The 26704-nt window shown below is 43.4% G+C and overlaps 2 protein-coding genes and 2 non-coding genes across 6 annotated transcripts; 2 read left to right on the forward strand and 2 right to left on the reverse strand.

Annotated features, from left to right (window-relative positions):
* Window positions 1-454: 454 nt before the first annotated feature.
* Window positions 455-3007, forward strand: rpl19 (ribosomal protein L19). The gene is made up of 6 exons (XM_041956642.1): window positions 455-480; window positions 865-971; window positions 1727-1849; window positions 2063-2183; window positions 2416-2526; window positions 2813-3007. The coding sequence occupies exons 1-6, from the start codon at window positions 476-478 to the stop codon at window positions 2937-2939; spliced, it is 594 nt and encodes a 197-aa protein (XP_041812576.1). The 5' UTR covers window positions 455-475; the 3' UTR covers window positions 2940-3007.
* A 10739-nt stretch (window positions 3008-13746) lies between these two features.
* st8sia6 (ST8 alpha-N-acetyl-neuraminide alpha-2,8-sialyltransferase 6) lies at window positions 13747-21457 on the forward strand. 3 transcript variants are annotated; one of them, XM_041956324.1, is made up of 7 exons: window positions 13747-14395; window positions 16210-16287; window positions 16401-16475; window positions 17267-17411; window positions 19283-19395; window positions 19484-19576; window positions 19662-21457. In XM_041956324.1, the coding sequence occupies exons 1-7, from the start codon at window positions 14295-14297 to the stop codon at window positions 20122-20124; spliced, it is 1068 nt and encodes a 355-aa protein (XP_041812258.1). In that variant the 5' UTR covers window positions 13747-14294; the 3' UTR covers window positions 20125-21457. The 3 variants fall into 3 exon arrangements, with proteins under 3 accessions (XP_041812258.1, XP_041812259.1, XP_041812260.1); XM_041956325.1 differs by having other exon boundaries at window positions 16213-16287; XM_041956326.1 differs by lacking the exon at window positions 13747-14395 and adding an exon at window positions 14516-15918 and having other exon boundaries at window positions 16213-16287.
* Window positions 17681-17752, reverse strand: trnac-gca. The gene has a single exon. It is a non-coding gene; the product is annotated as a tRNA-Cys (tRNA).
* trnac-gca lies at window positions 18704-18775 on the reverse strand. Its single transcript has one exon. It is a non-coding gene; the product is annotated as a tRNA-Cys (tRNA).
* Window positions 21458-26704: the final 5247 nt, after the last annotated feature.

Raw genomic sequence — 26704 nt, forward strand, 5'->3', positions numbered from 1 at the left:
GAAAACTAATTAATTTAAATCTTCTGGATTATAATTCTTGTCATCCGTGTACAAATGTAGGGTATCAAAAATAATATAAATACTCTTAAAAATACAGTGCTTTTGTCTTCTCATAGCAGTGCCGTTTCTGGACTCAACACCGCCCTCAAGTGTTAAAACAGCAGAATGCACCCAACTGTTTCATCCCCCACAATGCATTGTAACATACTGGTCGGTACCATTATTTTACGAGGAGGTGTTGAGCGATTTCAACTTTTAAAATAAACTAAATATTTCCCGTGTCTGTGGTAGTTTCTATCAGTTTAACCCTAAAACAATTATAACTTCAGCTTCACGACACGAATGAGGTATTAACAATGTAAGATGTGGTCTGAGCTAACGCCAAGCAGTTTCGTGTTCACAGATGGATTCTCCTCTAAAATGGTAGCTTCCAGTCCGTCTCTCAAGCCTTCCTTTTCCTATTGAAGTAGCAGCCATGAGGTAGGATCACCGTCGATGGCTTAGTAAAAGTCATGATTTAACTATTAAAATGCACATTTGTAGACCCCATATCACTTCAGTGAAACTCCTGAGTGTCCTTTTCAGCGATACATAAAGTTTACGCCTCATTCTAAAACCAAAAACACGTATTTTTACGAGGCTTTGAGCAACACGATGTAGCAGACGGAGAGGCCATGTTGTCAACCCGGCTGGACGTGTAATGTTAGCTGTGCGGCTAACAGCTACCTAGCAGCAGAAACAGTTTGACAAAGCTTTTTGTCCTCAATGAAACGTGTCAGTTTTGTGGCATTAGCTCTGATAGAAGTAGCAGTAAACGGTTTAATTGTTGGGAGATGTTTTACCTGGCTTGTCTGTGTCCTGTAGCATGCTCAGGCTCCAAAAGAGGCTGGCCTCCAGCGTCCTGCGCTGCGGCAAGAAGAAGGTTTGGCTGGACCCTAACGAGACCAATGAGATCGCCAACGCCAACTCTCGTAAGTCAAACACAAAGTCCTCCTGTGGCCTGTTAGTCGGCTATATATTTTCATCATTAACTGAGATAATGATGCAGCCGCTGTTCAGGTGCTGAAGGTTGGTTTGCACCACCTCAATCAACTGAACGTTCACCAGCGTGTTTCTAATAATGATGCTGACAAGAAACCTAGTTACCAAGTTTTAATCTTCTATCTAATCAAGCGAAGTGTGGCAATTGTCCAGTTAATGTCTCATCTACTTAAACTGACATATTCCAGACATTAATAGTCTTGTAACCTGTTACCTTCCTGAATCTGGGGGTCTTGTGAGAGATGGATCTTAAGAGACTGGTTGAAGAAGCCAAAATATCCAGATTGACACTGATGATGGTCGATGTCCAAAAATGCGAGATATTATTTTCTCACTAATGCAACTAAACAGCAATAAATGGCGTCTTTCAGTAGAATCTCATTGTCTTAGGTCTTTTAATCTCTGTTCTCCTTTAAGGTATCAGCTCATTGTTTTTAAATATGATGAAGTCTAGTTTGTAATAAAGACCAGACAACCCCTCAGTATGCAGAAGAAAAAACATGGCTACCTGTCAACATGATATCCCTTCTATTGGTAAATTATTCTGAACTGCCTGTTATGAAATCATGTCCAGACTGTTGCTGATAATTTCTCAAGGTTTTCATGTGGGTGCATTTTTTTTTTTTTTTTTTTGGCTAATGAATCAGTGTATCCACATCAATGACTTGTTTCCGTCTGTCTTCAGGCCAGCAGATCCGTAAACTGGTGAAGGATGGTCTTATCATTCGTAAGCCTGTTACGGTCCACTCCCGGGCCCGCTGCCGCAAGAACACGCTGGCACGCCGCAAGGGAAGACACATGGGAGTCGGTAAGTTGAAAATGTCACGTTTGTCTCCTTAGAGGAAAGAACCTGACAGTCTGTTTTAAGATTTATTTGCGTAAACATGGCTGTGTTACAGGACAGATTATGTTCATGAATGAGTCAAGTGTTTAATAACCAGTCTTGTGGAATTATTGCATTTAGTTTGACATTTTACTGCCTGGATGATGGAGGACAGTGTGTTTTAATTCCTTTTTTCAGGTAAGAGAAAGGGTACAGCCAACGCCCGTATGCCTGAGAAGTTGTCCTGGATGCGCCGCATGAGGATCCTGCGTCGTCTGCTGCGTCGCTACAGGGAGTCCAAGAAGATTGACAGGCACATGTAGGTTCAGGGCGTCTACGCTGGTTGTTTCTGCTCTTACTGATGTGGCCATTCTCTTGGCATATTCTGTAATACAATCAGACACTAACCAGACCTCTGAAGGTGTTTGTAAATCTTGAATCAAGCTCAGTGAAACACATGTATGGCACACTGTAAAGATCTGGTGCCTCTGATTTGTTGTTTGTGTACTCGGGTATTATTTTAATGCTCTTCCTTCTCTGCTGTCCCCCAGGTACCACAGCCTCTACCTGAGGGCCAAGGGTAACGTGTTCAAGAATAAGCGCATCCTTATGGAGCACATCCACAAGCTGAAGGCAGACAAGGCTCGCAAGAAGCTCCTGGCGTAAGTCTGAGTTCTGGTTTGTTGAGGTTCACAGAAAAGCGAGCTTAGTTATCCTGAGAAAGCCGTCATTTCACACCAACAGTCGTATTTAAGTTCTCTGCAGTGTTGTGTTTTGCAGCAGATAGCAGTTGGGTCTAGAGCAGTTATAACCAGACATGAATTTAAAACCAGTTCACGTGCAGTGGATTTAAGCAGGATTTCATCAAATGATGTTGAGGTGTGTATTAGAGGTTGAGGACTATGATTACACACTGTATGAACGCCTGGGTTTCTGTCCGTCCTGCAGTGATCAGGCCGAGGCTCGTCGCTCCAAGACAAAGGAGGCCCGCAAGCGCAGAGAGGAGCGTCTCCAGGCCAAGAAGGAGGAGATCATCAAGACCTTGTCCAAGGAGGAGGAGACGACCAAGAAGTAATCTGGCTCCGTCGATCCTGCCTGACTGCCAGCTGTCAAGTGCTGACAATAAAAGTGTACATAAAGACACTGATGGTCTCCTGTACGTTATTTCCTCATGAAGCAAATACTCGATTAGCGGGGAAGAATTAGTTTGAAGTTACGATCTGGAGGGCTGACACCTTGACAAAAATAACTTTCACCAGTGCTCGAAAGTAAACTCAAACATTTACTGAACTGTTGTACTTAAGTACAATTTTAGGGTAGTTTTGCTACCTTTTACTTGCACTCCGCTACATTTCAGAGGCAAATATTGTACTTTTTACTGCGTTTATCTGACAATTTTAGTTACTAGATTGCAAATGAAAATTCTACAAATATGATCAATTTATAAAATGTGATACTATGCCAGAGGTTAACTTATAAAAGAGTACAGGAAGTAGTGAAGTTATGTAATGTAATCAGCATTGTTCCAATAAAATTATCTACAGAAGTTCATGAAAGGGACCAAATATGCCTAACAAGTACTTTTACTTTAATACTTTAAATGCATTTTTTGGTATTTTTCTACCATTTATCTTCTTGTAGCAGAGAATGATTGTAGAGGAGTAGGTTTGAGAACTTTTCCCTCCACTGGCTTTGAAATAAAAGTACCTCTTCTTTGCGCCTGCTGTCACCGTGTGGCTGAAAAGTTGTGACAGCTCAAAGGGTGAGCTGGTGGAAATGTGCTACGGAGATTTCAGGGTTTTTTACGTAATTAAAAAAGCAGCCCAGGAAAGAAATATTGACAGGAATTCCTCAGGGTAGCGTCATGGCTGCAAAGTTATGTGAAAAAAAAATGTATTTTTATTGCCCAAAGAAGAGCATCCAGCCACAACTTATTTGGTTTTGCGCATTAAACTTGGGCGTTGCACTGTGAACATTGTAGGAACTTAAACAAAACAATCCCACCACAACATATTTGACAGAAAACATGTTTTCTGGCTGTGGAGGGAAAACAAAACCTGTGCAAACTGAATTTATGGACAAATTTTCTTTCCTTCCAGTCTAAAGTTTCCTCACAATTAATGCACAAACATATATTGTGAAAGATAATTGTAATACTGCATGCAGTTTACTGTGTTTGTATCACAGCCCCAACAAAGTAAGATGTTTACTCTTGTTTGTCTCTATAAAAAATAAATCAGGCAAATTATCTTCAGATTTCTGATTTGAGGTCAGTTTTAATTAGTTTTATTTTGTGGCCTATGAGGAATGAAAATCCTTCTATTGCAAAACAGATGAGTCCCCTCTATAATTAAAGTGTTAAATCTGTCAATTGTTTGGAGATGCACCAGACATACTGTTTTAATAAAGTTTGGAATTTTAAAGGTTTGTTGCCAGCTAGTGGTTGCATTTTTTTGGTATAGAGATAGATACTTTATTAATCTCCAAAGAGAAATTTACAGTTCCAGCAACTTAAAGGGTGGAAACATAAGGGCATGTAAAATAAGAACAATTTTCAAGGACAATGTAAAGACTAATTATAAACCAGGAGGTAAAAATACATTATAAAATATAAAATAACAATATTAGAAAAAATAGTGAGAAAAAAATATAACTGCTCAAAAAAAATAAAGGGAGCACTTAAACAACACAATGTAACTCCAAGTCTATCACACTTCTGTGAAGTCAAACTGTCCGGCTCCATCAATGCAAGCTGTGGCAAGAAGGTTTGTCTGTCAGCATTTTTTTGAGATACTTTCCAGAGCATGGAGGTGCTACCAGGAGACAGGCCAGTACATCAGGAGACGTGGAGGATTCCGTAGGAGGGCAACAACCCAGTAGCAGGACCGCTACCTCCGCAGGAAGGAGGAACAGGAGGAGCACTGCCAGAGCCCTGCAAAATGACCTCCAGCAGACCACAAATGTGCATGTGTCTGCTCAAACGGTTAGAAACAGACTCCATGAGGGTGGTATGAGGGCCCGACGGCCACAGGTGGGGGTTATGCTTACAGCCCAACACCGCGCAGGACGTTTGGCATTTGCCAGAGAACACCAAGATTGGCAAATTCTCCACTGGCACCCTGTGCTCTTCACAGATGAAAGCAGGTTCACACTGAGCACATGTGACAGACGTGAAGAGTCTGGAGTCTCCGTGGAGAACGTTCTGCTGCCTGCAGCATCCTCCAGCATGGCAGTGGGTCAGTAATAATGTGGGGTGGCATTTCTTTGGGGGGCCGCACAACCCTCCATGTGCTCACCAGAGGTAGCCTGACTGCCATTAGGTACCGAGATGAGATCCTCAGATCCCCTGTGAGACCATATGCTGGTGCGGTTGGCCCTGGGTTCCTCCTAATGCAAGACAATGCTAAACCTCAAGTGGCTGGAGTGTGTCAGCAGTTATGGACTGGCCCACCTGTTCCCCAGACCTGAATCCGATTGGACACATCTGGGACATCTTGTTTCGTTCCATCCACCAACGCCACGTTGCACCATGGACTGTCCAGGAGTTGGCGGATGCTTTAGTCTAGGTCTGGGAGGAGATCCCTCAGGAGACCATCCGCCACCTCATCAGGAGCATGCCCAGGCGTTGTAGGGAGGTCATACAGGCAAGTGGAGGCCACACACACTTCTGAGCCTCATTTTGACTTGTTTTAAGGACATAACATCAAACTTGGATCAGCTTGTAGTGTGTTTTTCCACTTTAATTTTGAGTGTGACTCCAAATCCAGACCTCTATGGATTAATACATTTCATTTCCATTGATGATTTTTGTGTGATTTTGTTGTCAGCACATTTAACTATGTAAAGAACAAAGTATTTAATAAGAATGTTTCATTCATTCAGATCTAATAACAAAATAACAGTGCCAAGCCAGCTGGATGGATGGCAAAATAACAGTCTGCAACAGTCGGTTTGTCCACACTTAAGTCCAGCATATAGATGTGGTATATTTCTACTTGTAGCAGAGAATGATTAAATAAATGATAAAATTATCTACAGAAGTTCATGAAAGGGACCAAATATGCCTAACAAGTACTTTTACTTTAATACTGTAAATGCATTTTTTGGTCCATTTCTACTTGTAGCAGAGAATGATTATAGATGAGTAGGTTTGAGTACTTTTTCCTCCACTGGCTTTGAAATAAAAGTACCTCTGCTTTGTGCCTGCTGTCACTGTGTGGCTGAAAAGTTGTGACAGCTCAAAGGGTGAACTGGTGGAAATGTGTTAAAGAGATTTCAGGTTTTTTTTTTACATAATTAAAAAAGCAGCCTAGGAAAGAAATATTGACGGGAATTCCTCAGAGGAGCGTCATCCCCTCTGGCTGCAAAGTTATGTGAAAAAAAAAGTATTTTTATTGCGCAAAGAAGAGCATCCAGCCACAACTTATTTTGTTTTGCACAATAAACTTGGGCGTTGCACTGTGAATGTAATCGACCTGTCAATCACTGCCCTTTAAACCAACTTGTGGAGCAGAGGGGAAATTAACTCTGTAGTTTCTAACAGCCGTGCCCGGATTTGTGCAGCAAATACGTTAGTTGGTTTCTTCTTCGGTGATTTCAGGAAGTGGGATTAATCTGGAGACAGGACGTATGTACTGTATACTTGACCTTAAAAGATGACTTTAGCACTGTGAACCTTTGCATCCTTTCTGGGTTAGGTTTCAGTTATCGTTCCGATAGGCCAGGATACTCGAGGAAACTGGGGGTCAACCAACATAACAACTTGACCTGAGTCCAAGTTCTCCTTGTCAGTCTTCCATTTCTGCCTGGCTTGAAGGCTTGGAAGGTAGGATCGAATAAAAGCTGACCAGAATTGATCAGCCAAGATTTGACTGTGACGCCACTTTCTCTTGCCGAGGAGTTCACTGGCACAGTGCTTGGGGAAGAGAGGAATCAGGCATCAAAAACATATTTTGGTGTAACTGGATCAACTGGTCAGCAAGGTCAGAAGAAATGTGTGCAAGGGGTTTTGAATTCAGAATGCCCTCTACTTCAATCAGGATTGTATGTAGGACTGGACATCTGCCCCACATTTTGGGGGAAGCTGGGAACAGGAGATCAAATCAATAAAAATGGCCCTCCGTGTTGTACATTTTAGGATTGACTGGATTGGATCTCCATCGCTGACAGTCTTGACACTGATGGTGATGTTGACAGATGGCTTGGCGACCATGTAAGATCCAGCACTTGTGTCTTACTTCCCCTAGCACACGCTCAGGACCCAGGTGGAACAGTTTGTTGTCATAATGCTTGATAATGAGTTTGGTTATGGGATGTTTAGGATCCAATATAACTGGATGGAGGGTGTCATGATCAAGAGGTTCTGCTCTTCGAAGTCAACCTCCCACTCTAATGAGACCAAGATTGGGATCATATTCAGGAGAAAGAGGGAGTAGCTTGCTATTTCTGGGAATAGATTTGTTTGAACTCCTCTGGAAAACTCTCAGTTTGGGCCCTCTGCAGAGGATACTTTTCAGGCGTGTTGATGTTGGTCTGTAGTCTGGAGGTAGGCCACAGCACCATAAACACGCTCGATCACAGAAGATGTGCATGTGGGATTCTGAAGTAGCTGCATTGACAGAGGGGGGTAAATAACAGCGAGGAAAGTGGATGTCAGGGAGATTTTGCAATTCCATTTCCCACGCTTGCCATTTCTTCAACAAACTATCAGATTTAATTATGTTGTCCCATCCTCTTTCCTGGTTCCATAGATCCTGCACTAGGATCTTTGCACGAACTGTGAAAGGGGCTAGATAGCCTAGACTAGAGGATCATATTGACTTGCCAGTACTTTCTAGATGTTCCTCATTGTGGGCTGATGGTAAGAGATGGACCGGTTCTTGTAACTCAACATGTCTGTGCAACGGTTCCATTGGAGGCAGAGCGTCAGCTCTTTGGGGTCTCCATTCTCTGAAAGCCAGAGTTCAGTGGTTATGGACTTTGCATCAGGTGGGAGATGGTGTATTACAGCAGGATCATTGCTAGCCCATTGTCTGATCTCAAATCCACCATCAGCAAGCAGGGGCTTCATTTTGTTAATGAGAGACTTGGCCTCATGAGAGGAAGGGAAACTTTGGAGCCAGTTATCAACATAGAAGCAATGTTGGACAGATTGGAGGACCTCCTCATTACTTTCAGAGTGTTCTTTGACGTGTTTCTGAAGTGCATAGGTGGCACAGCACAGGCTACATGTTGTTCCAAATGGTAATACTTGGCATTTATAAACAGCAGGTTCCTGATCCAGTTGCATCCCTCTCCATATAAAGCGAAGTAAAGGTTTGTCCTCATTCAACAGGCGTACCTGATGGAACATAGCTTTAATATCACCACATATGCCAATAGCATGTTGGCGAAGTCTGAGAAGGACCCCAAGGAGAGAGGGCCTCAAACTGTTTTAGGCTGTTTAGATTTTGGCCCATTTATTCAAAGGAACAGTCAAATACAACTCTGTACTTGTTGCTATGTTCAACAATGTGATGTGGGAAATACCAGTGTTCATGTGATTGATCTACCTGGTCACTGGGGATCCTTTGAACAAGCCAGACTGCTCATTGGACAGGCGTTTTTCGCACTGAGATGGGGTACGGCAGCCTCTTTGCATAATCTGAGCCAATGAGTACAAGAAGGCATGCATGATCAACAGGTTGTAACGGAACATCTCTGATATGGTGATACTGTTCTTGTAGCTGTTTTACAGGATATGTGTGTTCTGAGAGGCCAAGATTGTCTGCAGTGAATGCACCACTGATCACATGCCTATGTGTTGGCTGGTTGATAGAGGAAATTTCAAAAGATACAGATGCTCCATTTGCTTGCACTATATCTTGTCTTACTGTGCGTAGTGAGATGGTCTCAAGCTGAGCTGTGAGGCCCAGAGACTGAACAGCCAATGAGTAAGTAAGGTAATCAACCTGTCAATCACTGCCCTTTAAACCAACTTAAACAAAACAATCCCAACACAAAATATTTGACCAAAAAACATGGTTTCTGGTTGTGCAGGGTAAACAAAACCTGTGCAAACTGAATTTAGGACACATTTTCTGTCCTTCCAGTCTAAAGTTTCCTCATAATAAATGCACAAACATGCATGCAAAGAAAAGAAAATTGTAATACTGAATGCAGTTTCAATGCTGTGTTTGTATCACAGCCCCAACAAGGCAACATGTTTACTCTTGTTTGTCTCCATGAAAAATAAATCAGGCCAATAATCTTCAGATTTCTGATTTGAGGTCAGTTTTAATTTGTTTTATTTTGTGGCCTATGAGGAATGAAAATCCTTCTATTGCAAAACAGATGAGTCCCCTCTATAATTAAAGTGTTAAATCTGTCAATTGTTTGGAGATGCACCAGACATACTGTTTTAATAAAGTTTGGAATTTTAAAGGTTTGTTGCCAGCTAGTGGTTGTAGCTGGTATGAGAAATCCAAACGTCCAAAAGTTAAATGTCAGGCAGGGATATCCTGAGTGAACCTGACGTACATTCACCTTAAAGCTTTTGAAAAATGAAGATAATGTAGAAAGTCAAATAAAGGGTCAAATATTTGTTCACTCAAGTTCTCAATGGCACAGTCTGTTTCACAGCTATGGTGTCCTGGTCTTGTCTGGAACAGATTTCTATGTCATTTCACTCTCATCTTAAAGTCAGTATATTCTTGCCGCTGCATCGTGCATATGACCTTCAACATAGAAACTCACGCAGTAGTTATCTGCTAATCTACAGTCCCTGCTGAATTTGCATGCTGCTTAGCATCGCTTTCCAACACAGATTCTGAGAAAGTACCTCTCTGAGACGGAGAGCTGCAGGAAATGATTTTTAACCACCTGATGCAAATGTGTTTATTCTGTCTGTGTATTACACACAATGAACAGTAATCCATTTTATTCAGGCTGTGAAGGATTGATTTGTAATTTGTTGAAATAGAGGGTCCCTCATGTCCATTATAACCATGGCAGGATGTGTAAATTATGCATGTGCCCCTCTAAGTGACTGCACGCGTGCCCAGTATACCTTAGTGTGATCGACAGCGTCTGTGTGCTCACATCATCTGTTATGTGTTTTGCTTTTGTGAGTGCTTATGAGACGTGCAGGGTGGTAACGGTTCACACAGGCACGAGGGCACCAGGCCTCATGCTAAGCAGCAGTGGAATGCACGGGGATCAGCTGTTCCTGAGCCACTTGACCCCATTACTGCCCCCCTCAGGCCCACATCTTCCATCACACCTCCCCGTGGAGCCGTTCGCCAAGCGAAGTGGAAGGTGATGACAATTTCAGGGCCCGCAGCTGGAGAAAGCCGACAAAATGATCCTATCAGGTGACTCTGAGGTCCCACAGCTGATTGGTGATTAGATCTCCTGGAACCAGAAGCTCTTCAGTCAAGCCTTATCAGACGGGCTGCTAAAAGATGCACAAACTGTTGCATACAACGTGCAAAGATTTCAGGTTGAGGTCATGGGTTGTGAGCAGTCATTTGAGGGATTTGAGGGCCTGTAGAGGTGAATGCCAGCGTGCAACAAACAATTATTTTCATCTATTAATTGTGTGGTTTAAAAACAAACACATGCCCATCGTAATTACCTAAAGCCCAAAGTGACATCACCCACAGGTTTTATTTACTGTGACGTTAAACAGAGAAACGCAGCAAACGATGATAAATGATTAATTTTCAGCAGATCCACTTATCGATTGATTGGCTGATCATTTCAGCTCCAGGTGAATGCTTTCACTTTGAATTATTATTATCATTATTTCAGGCCTGAAAAGGTGAAAGCCTTTTACAAGAAAAAGAGCAAAAACAGCAGAATTTTTTCAATTTTTTTTTGTTTATCCCTTAATTCAAGCCATCCAGCTCAAGACAATTTGTTTTTTTATACTCTTTTTGTATTTGTTGTCTGTATTTTGTTGTCTGTAACAATCAACAGTCACTTTGTGTGCTGTTTAAAAGGTCAAATTGTACAGTCGGATGCGCAGCTGCTGTGTGCAGGATGTGTGATAAGGCGGATTAAGGTGAAAGATGAAAAGATTAGGAGCCTGTTTTAAGGCGTAGCTCCTCGTCGTCTTGGTTCTAGAAGGCCCCTGTTTTTTTCTGGTTCGATCTACTGACTCTTTGGATATGTTAGGACAAAAGTGCACAAAGCCGTCACCTTATTATTACTCTCGCCAGCTCAAAAACATCAACATATACTCTTTGGATCCTCTTGCGTCATCTGTTGTCACCGGTCTTTTACAGACAGCCACACACACTGAGGGAGAAGGAACAAATACATGTTCATGTGGTCAGACCACAGGTCTTGTCACTAGTTTCTGCCAGGTCATGCAACCTGGTTGTTTAAGGCAACAGGTGTGAGTCAGGCAGTGCATGGAGACTGATGTTTAATCTGCTCTGAAGGTTATAGCAAAGGGGGAAACAGTTGACTGCTTTACCGTGACATTAAAAAAAAAAAAAACACTATAAGCTGGCAGGAAGCTCTCTGTTTCTGGGGAACCCCGCTCCTTCAGTGGTGTCGAGCCTGGTCCACATCCTGCCTGTCACGGATGATCAGGGCAGCAGCCTCGTCACTGCTGATGGAGGGTGCCCCCCGCACAAGGTGGAGGAGGGGGAGGTCAGATTTACTGGGTGCCTTTTGGGTGACAATGAGACATTTGTGTGTCTGTCTGCCTTGTGATACATGTCACATGGGCTCTTTAGAGGAAGTGCTTCACTCCAACTACACCCACTCCTCCATCACTGCATGCCACCTTGAATCATGCTGCGTCCAGACTTCCTGTCAAGAAGAGCAGCTGGGGGAGGGTAAACTGGGATATGCAAGGATATGCAAATATTATTTTCAACTCTCAGACGTGCGAACATGGTAATCGAAACTGTTCTAGCACTTCACACACACACAAGTAGACGTTCTATACCAATTCTTAATGCATGCACACACGCAAAGAAATATGAATACATTTGCAGAGTTGTGCTGAAATTCTGCAGGACTTTGCGCTGACGCTTCCCTCCGCTGAATAACAGATTGATCACAAAAAGTTAGCTCCTAATTACACAATTATCCATCACAGAGATAACAATTCCGGCATGATTCATCCGTGCTGAGCGAAGAAAGACCGAGGGCTTCCCACGGGCGCACAAGAGCTGCACAATGCTGAGAAACCTCCTGTGTTACAAGATTATGGATGTCATCTTGAAAAATCACTTCTTTGGCTTTAACGTGGTTAAATCGCTCATGGAGTCTTTGGATGGAAATGGCATTGCCTGTAATCAGCTAATGACGGACTGTTGCACTTGGGAGGCGGCAGGCTGAGAGGTCTGGATATGTGATTTAACAGACCACCACAGAAGCAAGGTGTTCGGTGCTGTCCCACACTACTCTTCTCGTGGGGCAGTGGCTCTGTCTCTTGCTCTAAGCCTTGTTCTGATCGCGGAGTTCTCTATGCTTTTTTACGACATTTCTCCCCACATTCCTGCTCGTGTCTCATGATGCATGAAAGGTCATGCACATGTGTGTTTTCTCCCCGAGGCCTGGCTCTCGGGGGTTAGTTTGTTATCTTTACTCTGATCAGGATGTGTTCAAGAAATGCCGGTCTAGATTCGAGTCATAGTTGTTTTAGGACATGGGTTTTGCAAACTATGGTAAGTGCCACCTGTACCATTGTTAACACACAGCCCACAACCCCCCTGAGAGGCCTATAGCTGCACATCAGCTGAGGAACCATTACATGAATGTGTTTGAGGTAAAAAGCAGGTTAAGTGGAGATTTTAGACAACCTTCTGTCTCTATTGCTGCTATTAGCCTGATTTTATTAGTTGCACAACCATCTTTATTGATTACATCCTCCGTCTGGCTGCAGCAAAGCAGCCTCAAACCACCCCAGCACGTTTTCTGCAAACCCTGACGTCTGCCAGAATAAAAAAAATTTCCAAGAGCTGTTTTGTTTTGGGTTTCTGTGCGTGGGGTGGTGGGGTTGCTGTGGCGCAGCTCAGCTTACTCAGCATGTACTTGCTAGGTAGGTATAATTGTTTTATTGCAAGGAGCCCAGCGTGGAGTTTTTCCACTGAAAACTCAAAGCAGGAGGGATAAACACAGGAGGGCTGGGTGTGGTCCTCTGTTTGTGGGTGCTTAAAGTGAAATGCATCCCATATGCTCAACCTACTTCCCATAATCCTCCTTCAGCTTTTCAGTCATACATTTTATTCCCCGTCCATTGCACAGCTTGCAACGCAGACCTCCCAAAAGAAAGCCAAACAACAGCTGAGTTATGCTTCTTCTTCTCTGCTTTTTCTCTCACTTTTCTGCTCCCCTCTTTCTCCGGCTGTCGCGATACTTAGTTACCCTGTTGAGCCAGCCGGCAGTGCTGCACTGATAGAAGCCGGTTTCTTTCTCAGCTGAGTGGAGACCTCCCTTCCTCTGGCCCCAACCCACCTTCTCCCTCCCACCTCTCAAACAGGGAGACACACACGGTTATTGTAAGAGGATATGAGTCGGTACAGCTGGCAAAGTTTGACACTGGAATAAAAGAAGCTTGTGTGTGTGCAGACAGGAGTTTGAGGGGTATTAGGAGTCACTCTGATTGGATGGGAAGCCTCTGCCCCCCGCCTGCTCTGCCCCTCGCTGGTTTTGAATGTGTTTCCTGGCACACACACACACTCTATCAAGAGGCAAACTGTGGGCTAATTCAGTGCCGGGCACTCATGTTACTGCCTCCTTTTTGTGTGAAGGGGAGAGGGGTTTTAAGGGACGTGGGCGGGGGAATGGCCGGGGGAGGGAGGGGAAAGCAGAGAGAGAAGGCTGGAGCTCAGGGGTGGGGGCGGAGAGAAGAAGGAGCTCTAGCTTTGGGACTACGGCGGGCGGAGAGTTTGTCTTAACACATGAGAAAAAGGGGGAGAGACAGAGGAAAGGAGATGGGTGGACTGAGGAGACATGACATGGACTAAAGTAGGATGTGGAGCAAAGAAAGACCGGTTCCCTCTCAGCCGACCAGGACACAAAGAGGAAGAGAGAGAAGGCAAAGTAGAGAGGCACAGAGGACAGAGGACTTGCCTGAACAAGAAGCAGAAAAAGAAGACCTAACTGAGGAGGCGTGCTGTCGCTCACCCAAGGAGGGAGAGAAACACTGAGTCAAACCAGACAGACAGGAAGAGGGTGAAGAGGGGAAGGAGAGGAAGGGGTCCGAGGTGAAAGAAAACATAAGGAAAGGAAAGAGGCAAAAGATTAACACTCCTGAGAGAGAGAGAGAGAGAGAGCGTGCGAGAGAGAGAGAGGTTCAGCCGGGGCAGAACGAGCCGAGGAGGGGGGAGGAAATCTGAAAACAGGAGGTGAAGGCAGAACACAAGGTGAAGCAGGAGAGAGGGAGGAGGCGAGGGGGGCTAACCGGTGAAGTTTGCAGGAGGGGAGAGGTATGAGGGGACAGCTCCTGAAGTCACTCTTCTCTGTGGTGATCACTCTCCTCTGCTTGGGGAGCCTGCTGACCACTCTTATCTGGTACATGTTCGACCACAAGTAAGTGTGTAACAGGCACGCTCACACACACACACACACACACACACACACACACACACACACACACACACACACACACACACACACACACTTGTCAGACCAGGTTTTTGTGTTTTGGGTGCTCTGGGTGGGGGTTGCAGAAAAAGAGGCATGGTAAAGTTGATAAGAGACGACCTACAGGTCCTGTAGATGATGCTAACATGACAGTCCTTCATATTTGTTTTTACTTTTTTTCTCTCACTTGTTTCATCCTCTAACTACACACTAACTACACCCATGGAAGGTGTACCTAGTGTGAAATGACTGGTGTAATGGAGAAAAAGAGGCTGATTTAGCTTTTGTTTTTGCTCAGATATGCGTGAATACATCCCATAAGGCACCATGAGCACTTAAGCAGAGACCCTGCAGGTGAATAGGGTAAAAATTGATCACTTATATTAAGACACATACTTTTTGCATTAAAAGTTTCCTGAATTGTTTTGTTTAATTATGAATATGAAACATTATCAATCTATTTTTATCACTTCATAAAGCAGAAAATACCGTCAGCAGCAAAATATCAATTCTCGCCTTGTTTTTAGGGGTAAAATGTTCCATAGGACAGGCTATGAATGACATATGAACAAACCCCTCGTTAAAAACCTTCTGAAAAAATATAGGAGTAAAGCTGGAAAGTGTGGTGGATGTAAGGGCAACTGAACTCGAGATTTCTGGCTGAGAGTATGAGAAAAAGCTAATTTTGAGAAAACATAAGGCATTACAGGTGAATAGGATAAACTCAGATATCACCATGAAACTTCTCCAGTAGATTATTTACATGAAGATTAATTGTTTTTACGGTTTCGTAATTCTATGTTTTAATATGCAGATGTTGTATTATCTGCTTAATATGTTAAGTTAAGGAAATTAGATTAATTAGATTAATTTGGAGTCACTTCTTCAGCACAAAATAACAGACAGGTTATGTGTTACGCGTTTTATAACTCCATTGGTAAAAGTTGATGCTCACTTTTAGTGGTGCTTAAATGATGTTGTGTACTCAGCATCATAAGTTTCTATTTGAGGAAAAGTAGCAATGGCGGAAACTCTGAAACCTAAAGAGTTATTGAAAGTGAAATATGAGACGCTGTTTCAGCTCAGCAGGAGCAACTGCACCAAACCCCACCTGAAATTAAAGGGTATTTAGCTGACTTTAAATGCAGTCTGCCATACGCCGTGGGTTTTCTAGACCCACAGGTGCACACGCTGCCAGGTTGTGTGAACACTGGGAGTCTGAAGTCTGACTGACTGAAGACTGGATTCTATCAGAGATGTGCCTTTTTAATCGTGGCCCTTTGTGAAAATGTGTAAACAGGAAGAGAAGAAGACATATAACAGTGCACGCAACACACCGCAGACCATAGACATTACAGCACACAGACATGAAGAGGCAGAAGTAGCAAAGGTCTCCTCTCGTGAGTTTGTACACTGGTTATTCATTTATGATGTATGAAACTGACAGTTTTACCACTTCTCTGCTGCAGGTCAGTGACAGGAACCTGGATGCAGAACTTTTGCTATAATTTGCTGTATTGACAGAACTTCCCGTTGAACCACATAGATGATGCATAAAATCACTTTGCTGGTCAGACTTAATTAAGATTACTTTATGTAATGAATATGTGCATGGAAACAAGCAATAGAGCCCATCTAGACCAGGATTTTTCCTCTCAATGCAACCAACAGAATGTGAAGCAAAGAAAACGCCGTCTCAGAGGCTGTTTTTTCTCCAGCTTCTGCAATTTCTTTTTTTATCTTTGCTGTTTCTCTCTCAGCAGCAATGTGGAGCCTCGCAAACTGCCTCCTCAGAAGAAGAGCGCCCCTCAGCCCTCTGAACTCTGTAAAGGCTGCAAGTGAGAACAAACACCGCCTCTCCTTTAGTGACCTTTTGGTTCATGTCTTCATCAGATCAAGTCCTGTCGGCGCTGCAGAGCCTTGACTGTGTGTGTGTGTGTGTGTGTCACAGGGAGGTCATCGACAAAGTTGTAGAGCGTTACTCTCAAACCTGGAAGAAGCAGGACGACAATTACCAAAAATTCAGGTAAAAAAGCATGACAGAGCCAAAAAAAAAAAAAATAAATAAATAAATTACAAATTAGCTAGAACTGAAAATAACATGTGCACAGAAATGTTGTATCTCCAGTGTTCACAGCTGCCGCTGGACAATGAGTATGAAAAGGTGGTTCAAATAAAGTGCACATTCAGCCTCGCTCAACAGGGGCACATAAACCAACTCTTAGCTGCAGCTGAGTCCATGTGCTTTCTGATATAATCAAAAAAAGAGACGCCGAAATCTCAATAAATTGACATTGTGAGTCAGACGAGGAGTACATAATCTCTCCCAAATAGTGACAGCACACATATCATTGCACCACTTCTTAAAAGAAGGAGAGGAGGTAGACTTCCCTTTTCTCAGAATAGACCACGTAGCTATACGCATACAAGCGTACAGTCTGAGTGTATTTGTTTCCCTGTAGCTGTACAAGGCAAATCAAATATTTCCTCACTCAGTATTTTAACTTTAGGTCAAGTCCAGAAAAGTTGAGTCAGGGTCCCACAAATAGATGAAAGTGTAGGATTTGTTTGCTTTTTTATGACCAGAAAGAAGAACAAGTAGAGGCCTGGAAAGAGAAGTAGAAATACAAATGTTATTCAAAGCAGAGGAACTTACACCCTCTAAATATAACACATGTTGAGGTCATGTGAGTTTTGGTAAAAGAGTGGGACTTTACCTGAAGGACCTGTGACTGCGTTCACTCAATTAATGGAATTAAAACGCTCACATGAAAGAATCTTGTAAGTTATTTAACGAAGTCCTCGTGGTTCTCCCAGAGCTCAGCTTGGCAGCAGGTGCCATGGTTTCGACAAAGCCATCATCACGCAGGCCAACACCGCCGTGGGATCAAAGCTCGTGTACGATGGGGAAAAGAAGAGGACGCTCCAGGTGACCCCGGAGATTTTCAGCACCTTTGCAAGGGTACGCCGTTTGTCACTCATCGCTTTCGCCACAAAATCGGCTGCTTGTCTCTCAAAAGCTGCACCACAGAGATTATTTCTCTGCTCTGCCCTTGCATGTTCTCCCGTTAGTCATGTGTCTACTCACATGTTAGCTCTTTCATGGACAAGCCGACACAGCACGGTTATTTTTGGTAAGGGGTTCAGACTGAGGCTGGCTACCGCTGCCTGGACTCGGCATGTTGTTTTGAGCAGAGAGCGCGTTTATCTGCTGGATTTGAAGAGAAAAGCAGGGGGCACCCAGATTTGAACTGGGGACCTCTTGATCTGCAGTCAAATGCTCTACCACTGAGCTATACCCCCCACTGTGCAACACTCATTTCATACATTTTAACATGACCTCAACATACACCAGAATCCACTTTTAAACGTGTAATTTTTACATTCGCAAAAACAGAATTGCACAAATTATCAACACTATTTAAAAATAATTCTACTAAATGTGGATAATTCATATAATAGAGATGAGTGTGCAAGAGGCAGATACAGATAAAAAGAACCATGAGGTTTTTCTTTCTTCCTCTTATTTGCCTTCACTTTGAAAAACATCACGACTGTGACCTCATGTGCATGCTGCTGCGCCATCTCTTAAAGCCATATCATTTACTGCCTAGACTAAAAACAGCATAAAGCACTCAATGGCCATCTTACTTTGTAATTTGCTAATTAGCTCTAAACACAGAGTACAGCTGAGGCTGATGGGAACGTCGTTTATGCCGCAGGTGGTCAAAAGTCGATTTGGACAGGTTGAAATTTAGGCCTGATGGTGGTATCGTCAGAGTTGCAAGGATTCATCCTTAAGGAGGAATTTATCAAAATGTCGTGGCAATCAGTCGCATTGTTCAGACCTCAAACGTCAACCTCATGGTGGCACTAGAGGAAAGGTCAAAGGATAAAACCGAAGCATTCATTGTCTGGGAAGTCCTTTGTACTAAATTTAATGTTCGTGCAGACATTTCACTCAATTTCTTGTCAGTGTACTGTGCAAGTATGTGTTACTTAAAACTCAACTCTTTCCACAGTGATCTGGTAAAGTGGAAGTGAGGGTTTTTTTTGCACGTTCAGTCTGAGGAAACGCAGCTAACCACAGGATCACTTACATTTAGCAGACGAGCCTGCTTGCAGCCAGCGGCATCAGTAAAATGGAAGATACTAATGAAGTAGCTGAGCTTTTCATAAGTCTGAGAAAATGTGCGTGCAAAGGTTTTCAGTTGTGAATTTTCATGTCACATTCAATAAAGTAAAGCTTTCCCCAGGGGGCACCCAGATTTGAACTGGGGACCTCTTGATCTGCAGTCAAATGCTCTACCACTGAGCTATACCCCCTTTTGTTCCAAGCAAAAAGAAGTCTAAAGACCATGTTCAAAAAATGTATAAATGGTTCACCGAGGTTTGGACAGTAGGTTCTGCAGGGAAACGCTGAATCAACCATTGAGGTGAAAAACACCTCTTCCGGTGCTTTGCTCAGCAGCAAACTGAGTCCTGTTCTGTGTAAATCAAAACGGAAACCAACAATACAGCTGTGTTGAATATCAAACGTCCATATTTGCCATAAGTCAGTTTTAGGCTATTTTTTTTCTATCCTTTAAACTGCACAAGATTACTGATAATCCAAGAATCTGAGGGAACCAAAGGAAATGAATAAACAGACACATGTGTGCATCATGTGGGTAGTGCAGGGGATCTCCCTGGGGTGAAGATGGAACATTTGCAAATGAGATCTGGCCATAGACTTCCCTCCCTTCAAATGGCTCTTTGTATTTCACACACACTGTCACCATCAGTATAAATGTCATCCTTTTGTAAAGCATTTTCCACTGGTGTGGATTCCAGGAGCGACCTTTCCCGAATAAAACATGGGACACGTGTGCTGTTGTTGGGAATGGAGGCATCCTGACCAACAGCGGCTGTGGGAAGATGATCGATTCGGCTCAGTTTGTTATCAGGTGAGAAATGTGAGCACTGACAGGTCTGTGAGAGTCTAAGCCAACAGAAAAACACTAACGTCTCTTATCACCTTTGTTACCTGCTCAGGTGCAACCTTCCTCCTTTGGAAAACGGCTACGAGAAACACGTGGGCATCAAGACTGACCTTGTGACTGCAAACCCGAGCATCTTCCTAGAGAAGTAAGCAGGAGGATGAATCGTACTGCACCGTCACCATGAAATGCTCCTTTTGTCTTGCTGGTTCACCGCTTCTGTTGATTTTCAGGTACGGGGCTCTGATGGGACGTCGGCGTCCGTTTGTGGAGAGTCTGCGTACATATGGCAACTCCCTGCTGCTCATTCCTGCCTTCTCCTACGGCCACAACACTCCTGTGTCCCTGCGGGCTGTCTACGCCATCGAGGACTTTGAAAGCCCCACCCGGCCCATCTTCTTCAACCCCGAGTACCTCCAGAGTCTGGCCGTCTTCTGGCGCTCCCAAGGCCTACGAGCAGTGCGGCTCAGCACCGGGATAATCATGGCGAGCCTGGCGCTGGAACTCTGTGCCAACGTGCATCTCTACGGGTTCTGGCCCTTCGGCAATCACCCACACGGACTCCAAGCCCTGACTAACCACTACTACGATGACAGGCAAACTAAAACGAAATTCCACGCCATGCCGGCTGAGTTCGACCTCTTGCTGCGGCTGCACAGTCAGGGGGTGCTCAGGCTTCACCTGGGAGATTGTTAACCAGGTGAACAGTAGTTCTCAGATCCAGGGGCAGCTGACAGGACAGGAGCTAAGTGCCTTCTTTTTAGCCTCAGGATGAAGCTGTCACTCATCAAGTCTTTCTTATGTTTTTGAATGAATGGACAGATCTATTTTAGCGAAGCAACTTGCAGTGACTGCTGTGTCGGCCTATCGGCAGCCAAGACACTTGCACTGAAATGCAACAATCCTACGACTGCAAACACTCTGTAAACTGTCTTGAAGTATAGCTAAACTATATTTATTACCACAAATGTTCCAGCTGGATTTTGATTTAAACGGGAATCCTTTGTGAGGCCTTTGTGGGGGTCTACATTGTAGTGCCTTATGTTAATCAATACAGTACTGACCATGAGAGCTATTGAAACAAACTGAATGTAGTTTGAGGAAAATCGAACATCTCATTTATATGAAGAGAGTCTGGATGAAACACTTTAATGAAAACTGCAGCACACTGAATGTGAAGAATCTTTTGACACATTTAACCACTTTGACAATATTCTGGGAACCTTTGAGGGGAAAACATACGGCACACACTCACTTTAATCGATCATGTGTTGTAAAAGGCTGGAGCTGGTTGCGGAGGAAGATTCTGCATCACCGACACTGCTGGATGTGATACGGGCATGAGGTGAGCCTCAGATCTCAGGGTGCCTGCAGGGGTCGTGTCCGAGTGGTGCAAACTACAAGCCACCATGGCCGCCCTCTGTGGGCTGTGGTCATCAGAGGACCCTGTGAAGTGAGGCTCAGAGCCGAGGACTCAGCAGAGACACCATGGGAAGAAAAAGAAATAATAACACCAATAAACACAGGAGGTCCCTCCTCACAAAGGTTGCTATGGGGAGCCTGTGTTATGTGTAATGTGCCGCCCCTCATCACCACAGTGACCAGGCGGGGATAAACATGTCTCAAAGTTGCAGCACACACATATTGGTCCAATGTTAGTTTGGAAATTAATACACTTAAAGTTGATGTAACTGCGAATCCAGTGCAGAACTTTTAACTGACTCCAATGTAAAGTGTTATAATGATTGTGAATTTTGCACTTTGGGTGAAAACTTTAAGCTTTCTTTTCTAACATTTGCATCAAGACTTGGGCAGGTCTTATGCAACAGGGGGTATTACCTTTCATGCTGACACTTGGAAAGTCTTAACAGTGATTTCTGTCATCCGGAGAAATAATTTACCAGCTGTAGATGACCACACTCGATAACTCTCAGTGAACCAATTTTAGAATCATGTGAATATTTGTGATTCTGTTTTTTTGTGAACAGCATGAGGGGAAATGACGTGAATCAGTGAATAAATATTTATCAGAAAAAAGTTGTTTGTGTGTAATCAGTGGCTGGAGTGGAATTGGCTCATTTAACCAGCAGAGCAGGCAAAAGCTTTTTCCCAGACATCTCAGCTTGCATGATTTAGTGTCTTTGAGCCTTTAAGTGCCCAAAAGCTGCCAAAATGTGTTATTAGAATGCAGCATTTCAACTTACAAACAGAGGATTTGGCCTGTTTTTGGGCCACAGTTTGTGCTCGGTGTTCGTTTCAGGCCTGGAATCCCATACGATCCAGTGATTTATTAGCATAGCTCTGCACATCCCTTTTATATGCATTCTTCTATGGATTCTACTCTTTGTTTGATTTAAGCCACATGGCAGTGTAGTGTATTCGCAAATGCATGACTCCATAGTAATATTTCTGTTCATTATTTGGCCTCAGATTTGAGACCGATGTGATATAAGTAGCCTGCACGTTCCTGCGCCTTCCACTTCACAATGTTTCTCCTGAGTGTCCTGCAGGAGAGCATCCCACAGTTACTGGGAGGACCAGGCATGTAAACATCTGGATGATGCTTTAACAGGCTAAAAAACTAACCAGACAAGTTTTGGAAAGAACTGGAGCAGTTTTTGTCTGGCTCCTCTTTCCTCGTCGCCAAATATGTAACAGCATGTGTGCACTGTCTCTAAAATGACATCTGCGTGGGGTTAGTGCATCCGTCCAATTAGGCCATTAATGGGATGCAATGTTTGTTTCTTTTTGGAGAAAAATAGCCCGCTGCCACAAGTTGCCATCCCAGACATAGCTCCTGGGATTCCTCTCATATCGGCAGTGACCTCGTTGTACATCCAGCTGCAGCACTCTGCTCATTCCCACTGGCTCATCTCTGCAGGGAAAGTTTTTTTTTTATGTCAGAGAATCACAAAAAACATACTTTCCATTTCCGTTTTTTGATGTTTACTCTCCAGGCAGTTTGGCTGTGAACTCACTAATGACAGACACAAAGTGGAAAACTTGGACAAAAATGAGAACGAGGACACTTATTCAACCCTTATGCTCATATTTTCAATTTCAAAGAGGCCCTGAACGGTTTCTGCTGGTTCAGTCTGGATTGATTAAAGAAGTGGTTGTATTATCAGGGACAAACACTGAGCTCATGATGCATTAATGTAATTTAAAGCCTCACAGACTCAGATGTTCTCTCGTCACAAGCTGAAGTTCAGCTCTCACCGAATGAACTGCCAAAGTGACAAACAAAATGACACGGCTGACATGAGCTGAAGCGACATCGCTTCGGCCTCCTGTGTTGTTCCTGCCAGTGACACAACATCAGCCCGTGTGACTGTAATTCTCCTGATAGGACTGCAGAGACCCCCCTGCTCTCCACCAATCAAAATCAGACCCAGATCTCATACTGACAACAAGAACAGGGCCGTACTCAACGCTTCAGAAGTGGGGAGCCTTTTATTTCCTCACGTTTAGTTTTTTTTCCTGCTATTGAGCCCAAACAAAAGACGCAGAGACTCTATTCAATATGCATTTCTGATTTATTTTTGTAGGAAAATAGGTCTTTTCACATGCAAATCAAATGTCTTCATCAAAGAATATGAAAAAAAGCTTTGCCAGGGGATACCAGAATGGCACTCAAAGAAATGTACATTTTACAAAAGGCATAGAAAAACACAAAAACACACAAATGCATGTATGAATCAGAGTTTGTACTGTTAATACCACTGGTTTTATTGTCACATCCCACACGGGTGACTATAAGAAACATGTAGGGAAACAACACGGCCTCACGACAGCCTTTCTTCTGAACACAGACATCGTTTTACACAGACAGACAGATGCTGAGGGTGGACTTTGTGGTATCCCTGATGAACAGACCCACAAAAGACCTCATCTGATACCACTGGTTTTACCTCTCTGTCTGTGCTGATATAATTAAGCATTGTTCCAACACTGTTAACTTAATAAACAGTGATCACAGCAATCCTACAGCGACCACAGCTGCAGGTTTGAGGCCTTTCAACTCCACTCTAAGGTGTGAGTGTGCACAAATGCATATTGTTGCTGTCAAGTGAAACATACCTCACTGTAGGTGATTTTATGTCATGTTTTATTTGTGTTTGGTTGATTTTTGCTACTTTGCAAAAGTTCAATTCCCACAAGGTTTTAACTGAAAATCCTCAAAGAATCAAACAGAATTAGCCGTATTGGCAAAGTACGCTCAAACAAACAAGAAATGTGCCTCTCAGTGTACTTACACAAAGAATCGACATCCCTGCAAGAAGCCAACATAGACCTAGGTCAACCTGAGGGATCAGATGATCATTATGGGTTGAGAAAACTGAGAAAAACTCACTTATTTATTATTATCTTGTAAATGCATTGTCAAAAAGCTCAAAACACATACCGATACATTTACGTAAGACTGTCAGACTATCAGAACCGGATCAGATGGAGCATTTTGGCCTTGGTTTGCTTTTAGCGACAACATGTGCTGGAGAATAAACCCTAAAAAAAGTAGCTTCTGTTCAGTGAGCACACTTTCTTTCACCTTATTCTCTTTCTTTCTCAGCCACTCAATAGACAAAGGGGGCCTCACAAAGACAGAGCTGTGCCACGGGGTAATTCTTTTGACCTGGATAGCTGCCCAAATTCCTCACTTTCCCCCTAAAAACAGACTGAGCCACATAACCTAGAATAGTTTTGGAGATGTAAGGCCAAGCTGCCAGTCATGCAGACTCTGAACAGATGGGGTCTTTGAGTACCCCCATGGCATGTCCTCAAAATGCCCCTTCTTGCCTCTCTGAAGTGCTCCCTCCTTTGACAGGAAGTCGCCCTCTAGTGGCCCCGGCTGGCTCTGACTGCAAAGCGTCACAAGCTGCCTGCTCTCCATTTATACTTCAGTTTGTTTCCTTCTCATCAAAAGAAAAAAAGGATTTTAGTTGAGAAACTTTGCTCACTCAGGGAGAGTTTAACAAGGGCTGATTGGCCTGCAGGAGAAGAGACCGACACTGAGTGGGAAACTGTAAATCACCTGTGGCTTATTGGCACCAGAGCAGCGTCAGTGGAGCCAGTGTCAGTCATTGCTCTGGAGAGCGACTGACTGGAGCACTTCTGGAGATTTATGACTGTCTGCTGGCTGAGCAGACATGTGGAGACGAGTGAACAAACCAAATCGGAAAGACTCTTCCGACGAGCACCCTGTTCTGTCGTTTATGTGGAGGAGGCCACAATGTTTGGCCTCACAACTTTTCTTGTTCAGTAAATTCACTATTTTCTGGGAGAGACTCTCAAGCGAGTTCATTAAATCAAGAACACAATGCGCCAGCTTTTCAGATTTGCTCCCCCTCCCAAGTCACCGTCATAAAATGAGTGAATGCTTGTCTGGAAAGCTACCGTGGGGCAAAGCTCGGAATGGTTTGAATAATTTGGCACTTTATGTCCTTTCCCCAATTGATTCCATCAGCCAGTTTGTCTCCACACACAGCTGTTCAGCAGATCTCAGAACAATGCTGGAAAAGTAGTAACACAGTTTATTAAAACACAGCCCAGAGGGTTGCTACATACATGAAATACTGATACTGTAACATACAAGGAAAAGTCAGGCTTTTTTTCTTCACGTCATTAAGTCACCGTAGCCGACATATTATAAAAATATACTATGTCATATTTCACATTTTTTACAATCGAAAGGCAATTCAAAACACAATAACCATAAATATCCATACAACTACTTCGGCTTTAAAAGAACTTGCTTTCTTTTACTTTATTTTACAAAAAAACTTTATTGAAAAAAAGAGTGTTTTCATATAAAACACTGGCTTGAACATAAAAACTCCATGTTCGAGTTTGCTATTTTAAATCCTGTTCCAAAAAGCAATACAGATACTGTAATACAAAAAACAAGGGACTTTTACAAAAGGGTTGGTCTCATGTAGGCATTTTTTTTTTCCACAACTGGAGTAGCATGGCCACAGTATTCCAAAGCTACAAACAACCAGGCTTCATGGCAGCCTAGCATAAAATCTTGGCACTGACACTTGCATCACACAAACAGTGTTTGGTCTCACTATATTATAGTAATGGCTTTAAACCTTTCCCATTACGACGTGGTGATATTGCAGCCTTGTGCATCTAACACTGAAGGTGTAGCGCTGGGAAGACTCAACACAAGGCTTGTCAGTAGAAAAGGAGCTTGTTAAGGTGTTGCTGGATGCAGGTAGCATTGGCAACTGTTATCTACTCCCTGCAGAAGATGCCACCAGGGGGCAGTCAACTACAAGGCAGATGGAACAGCAGTGGAGTGCTGAGCAGCCTTGCTCAATAGCCATGAAGAGCCAGAGAAAGAATCTGAGAGGAGGAAGTAGAAAACTGGATGGTTTATGCACCTTGTTAAAAAGAGCATTTTCTCTCAGGAGATTTCAGATGTTGGCAAAAAAAAACCCCACCTGCTGCACTGTAATCGTTTTTTTTTCTGAGCAGCAGCTGGTGTAAAGAAACAGAACACAGGAAACACATACGAACACACTGTCAAATGCAAAGTCACAGCAGCATAACACTGTGATTGAGACCGGAGAAGCAGACAGAACATGACTGACAGGACACAGCCTTCAGGAAGGTGATACTGTCACTGCATTATAAAGTCACTGCTGTAGATGCTGCCACTGAATTATGTTTCATTTTATTGCATTTACGCGTTTGTTGATAAAGTCGTAGCTTTAGCTTGCCGGGGCTTAGTAATGACACGGCATCCCTTTGCCTTTGCATTATGACGATACTTCATTTTGATGTCATTGCATTTTGATGTTCCAAGAATTAGGATGCCAATGTGTTAATGGAGACGGTGTCTTTGCAGAGGAGCGGCCGGAAAATGAGCTAAGCCAAATCTGGGATCAATCTGATTTGCAACAGAACTCATTATCATTCAGTAATTTTCCAAAGTTCAAATCCCTAAGAAAGGATGAACGGGAAGACAGCAGAGGTCAATAATCTGCTTTAGGACTCGAGGAGAACGAGACATGTAAACGACAGACTGTAACCTATTACAGTTCGTGTTGGTGTGGTGTTTCAAGTTAGACAGCGAGAGCCCAGACAAAACAAATTGTCAGCTGCAACATCACGTTTTTTTCACACACCTTAGCACACAAACACACACATCTTCTCCAGCTTGCAGGATTCTTTAAGGCACAGTGGTGTTTAAATATCCAAGGAAGATCAACAGCTCGTCATCCAGTCTCTCATATGTACATGGTTTCAATGCGTGTCACTGTTTCTGGGG

This window comes from Chelmon rostratus, chromosome 17 (assembly GCF_017976325.1).
Source record: "Chelmon rostratus isolate fCheRos1 chromosome 17, fCheRos1.pri, whole genome shotgun sequence".
In the NCBI taxonomy this organism is placed as follows: Eukaryota; Metazoa; Chordata; class Actinopteri; order Chaetodontiformes; family Chaetodontidae; genus Chelmon; species Chelmon rostratus.

Coding starts and splice junctions, on each gene's coding strand:
- rpl19 (XM_041956642.1), top strand. Junction 972..1,726: donor GATCGCCAACGCCAACTCTC/GTAAGTCAAACA, acceptor GTCTGTCTTCAG/GCCAGCAGATCCGTAAACTG. Junction 2,527..2,812: donor GCTCGCAAGAAGCTCCTGGC/GTAAGTCTGAGT, acceptor TCCGTCCTGCAG/TGATCAGGCCGAGGCTCGTC.
- st8sia6 (XM_041956324.1), top strand. CDS start 14,295: ATGAGGGGACAGCTCCTGAAGTCACTCTTCTCTGTGGTGATCACTCTC. Junction 14,396..16,209: donor TGGTACATGTTCGACCACAA/GTAAGTGTGTAA, acceptor TTTCTCTCTCAG/CAGCAATGTGGAGCCTCGCA. Junction 17,412..19,282: donor TTTTCAGCACCTTTGCAAGG/GTACGCCGTTTG, acceptor TGTGGATTCCAG/GAGCGACCTTTCCCGAATAA.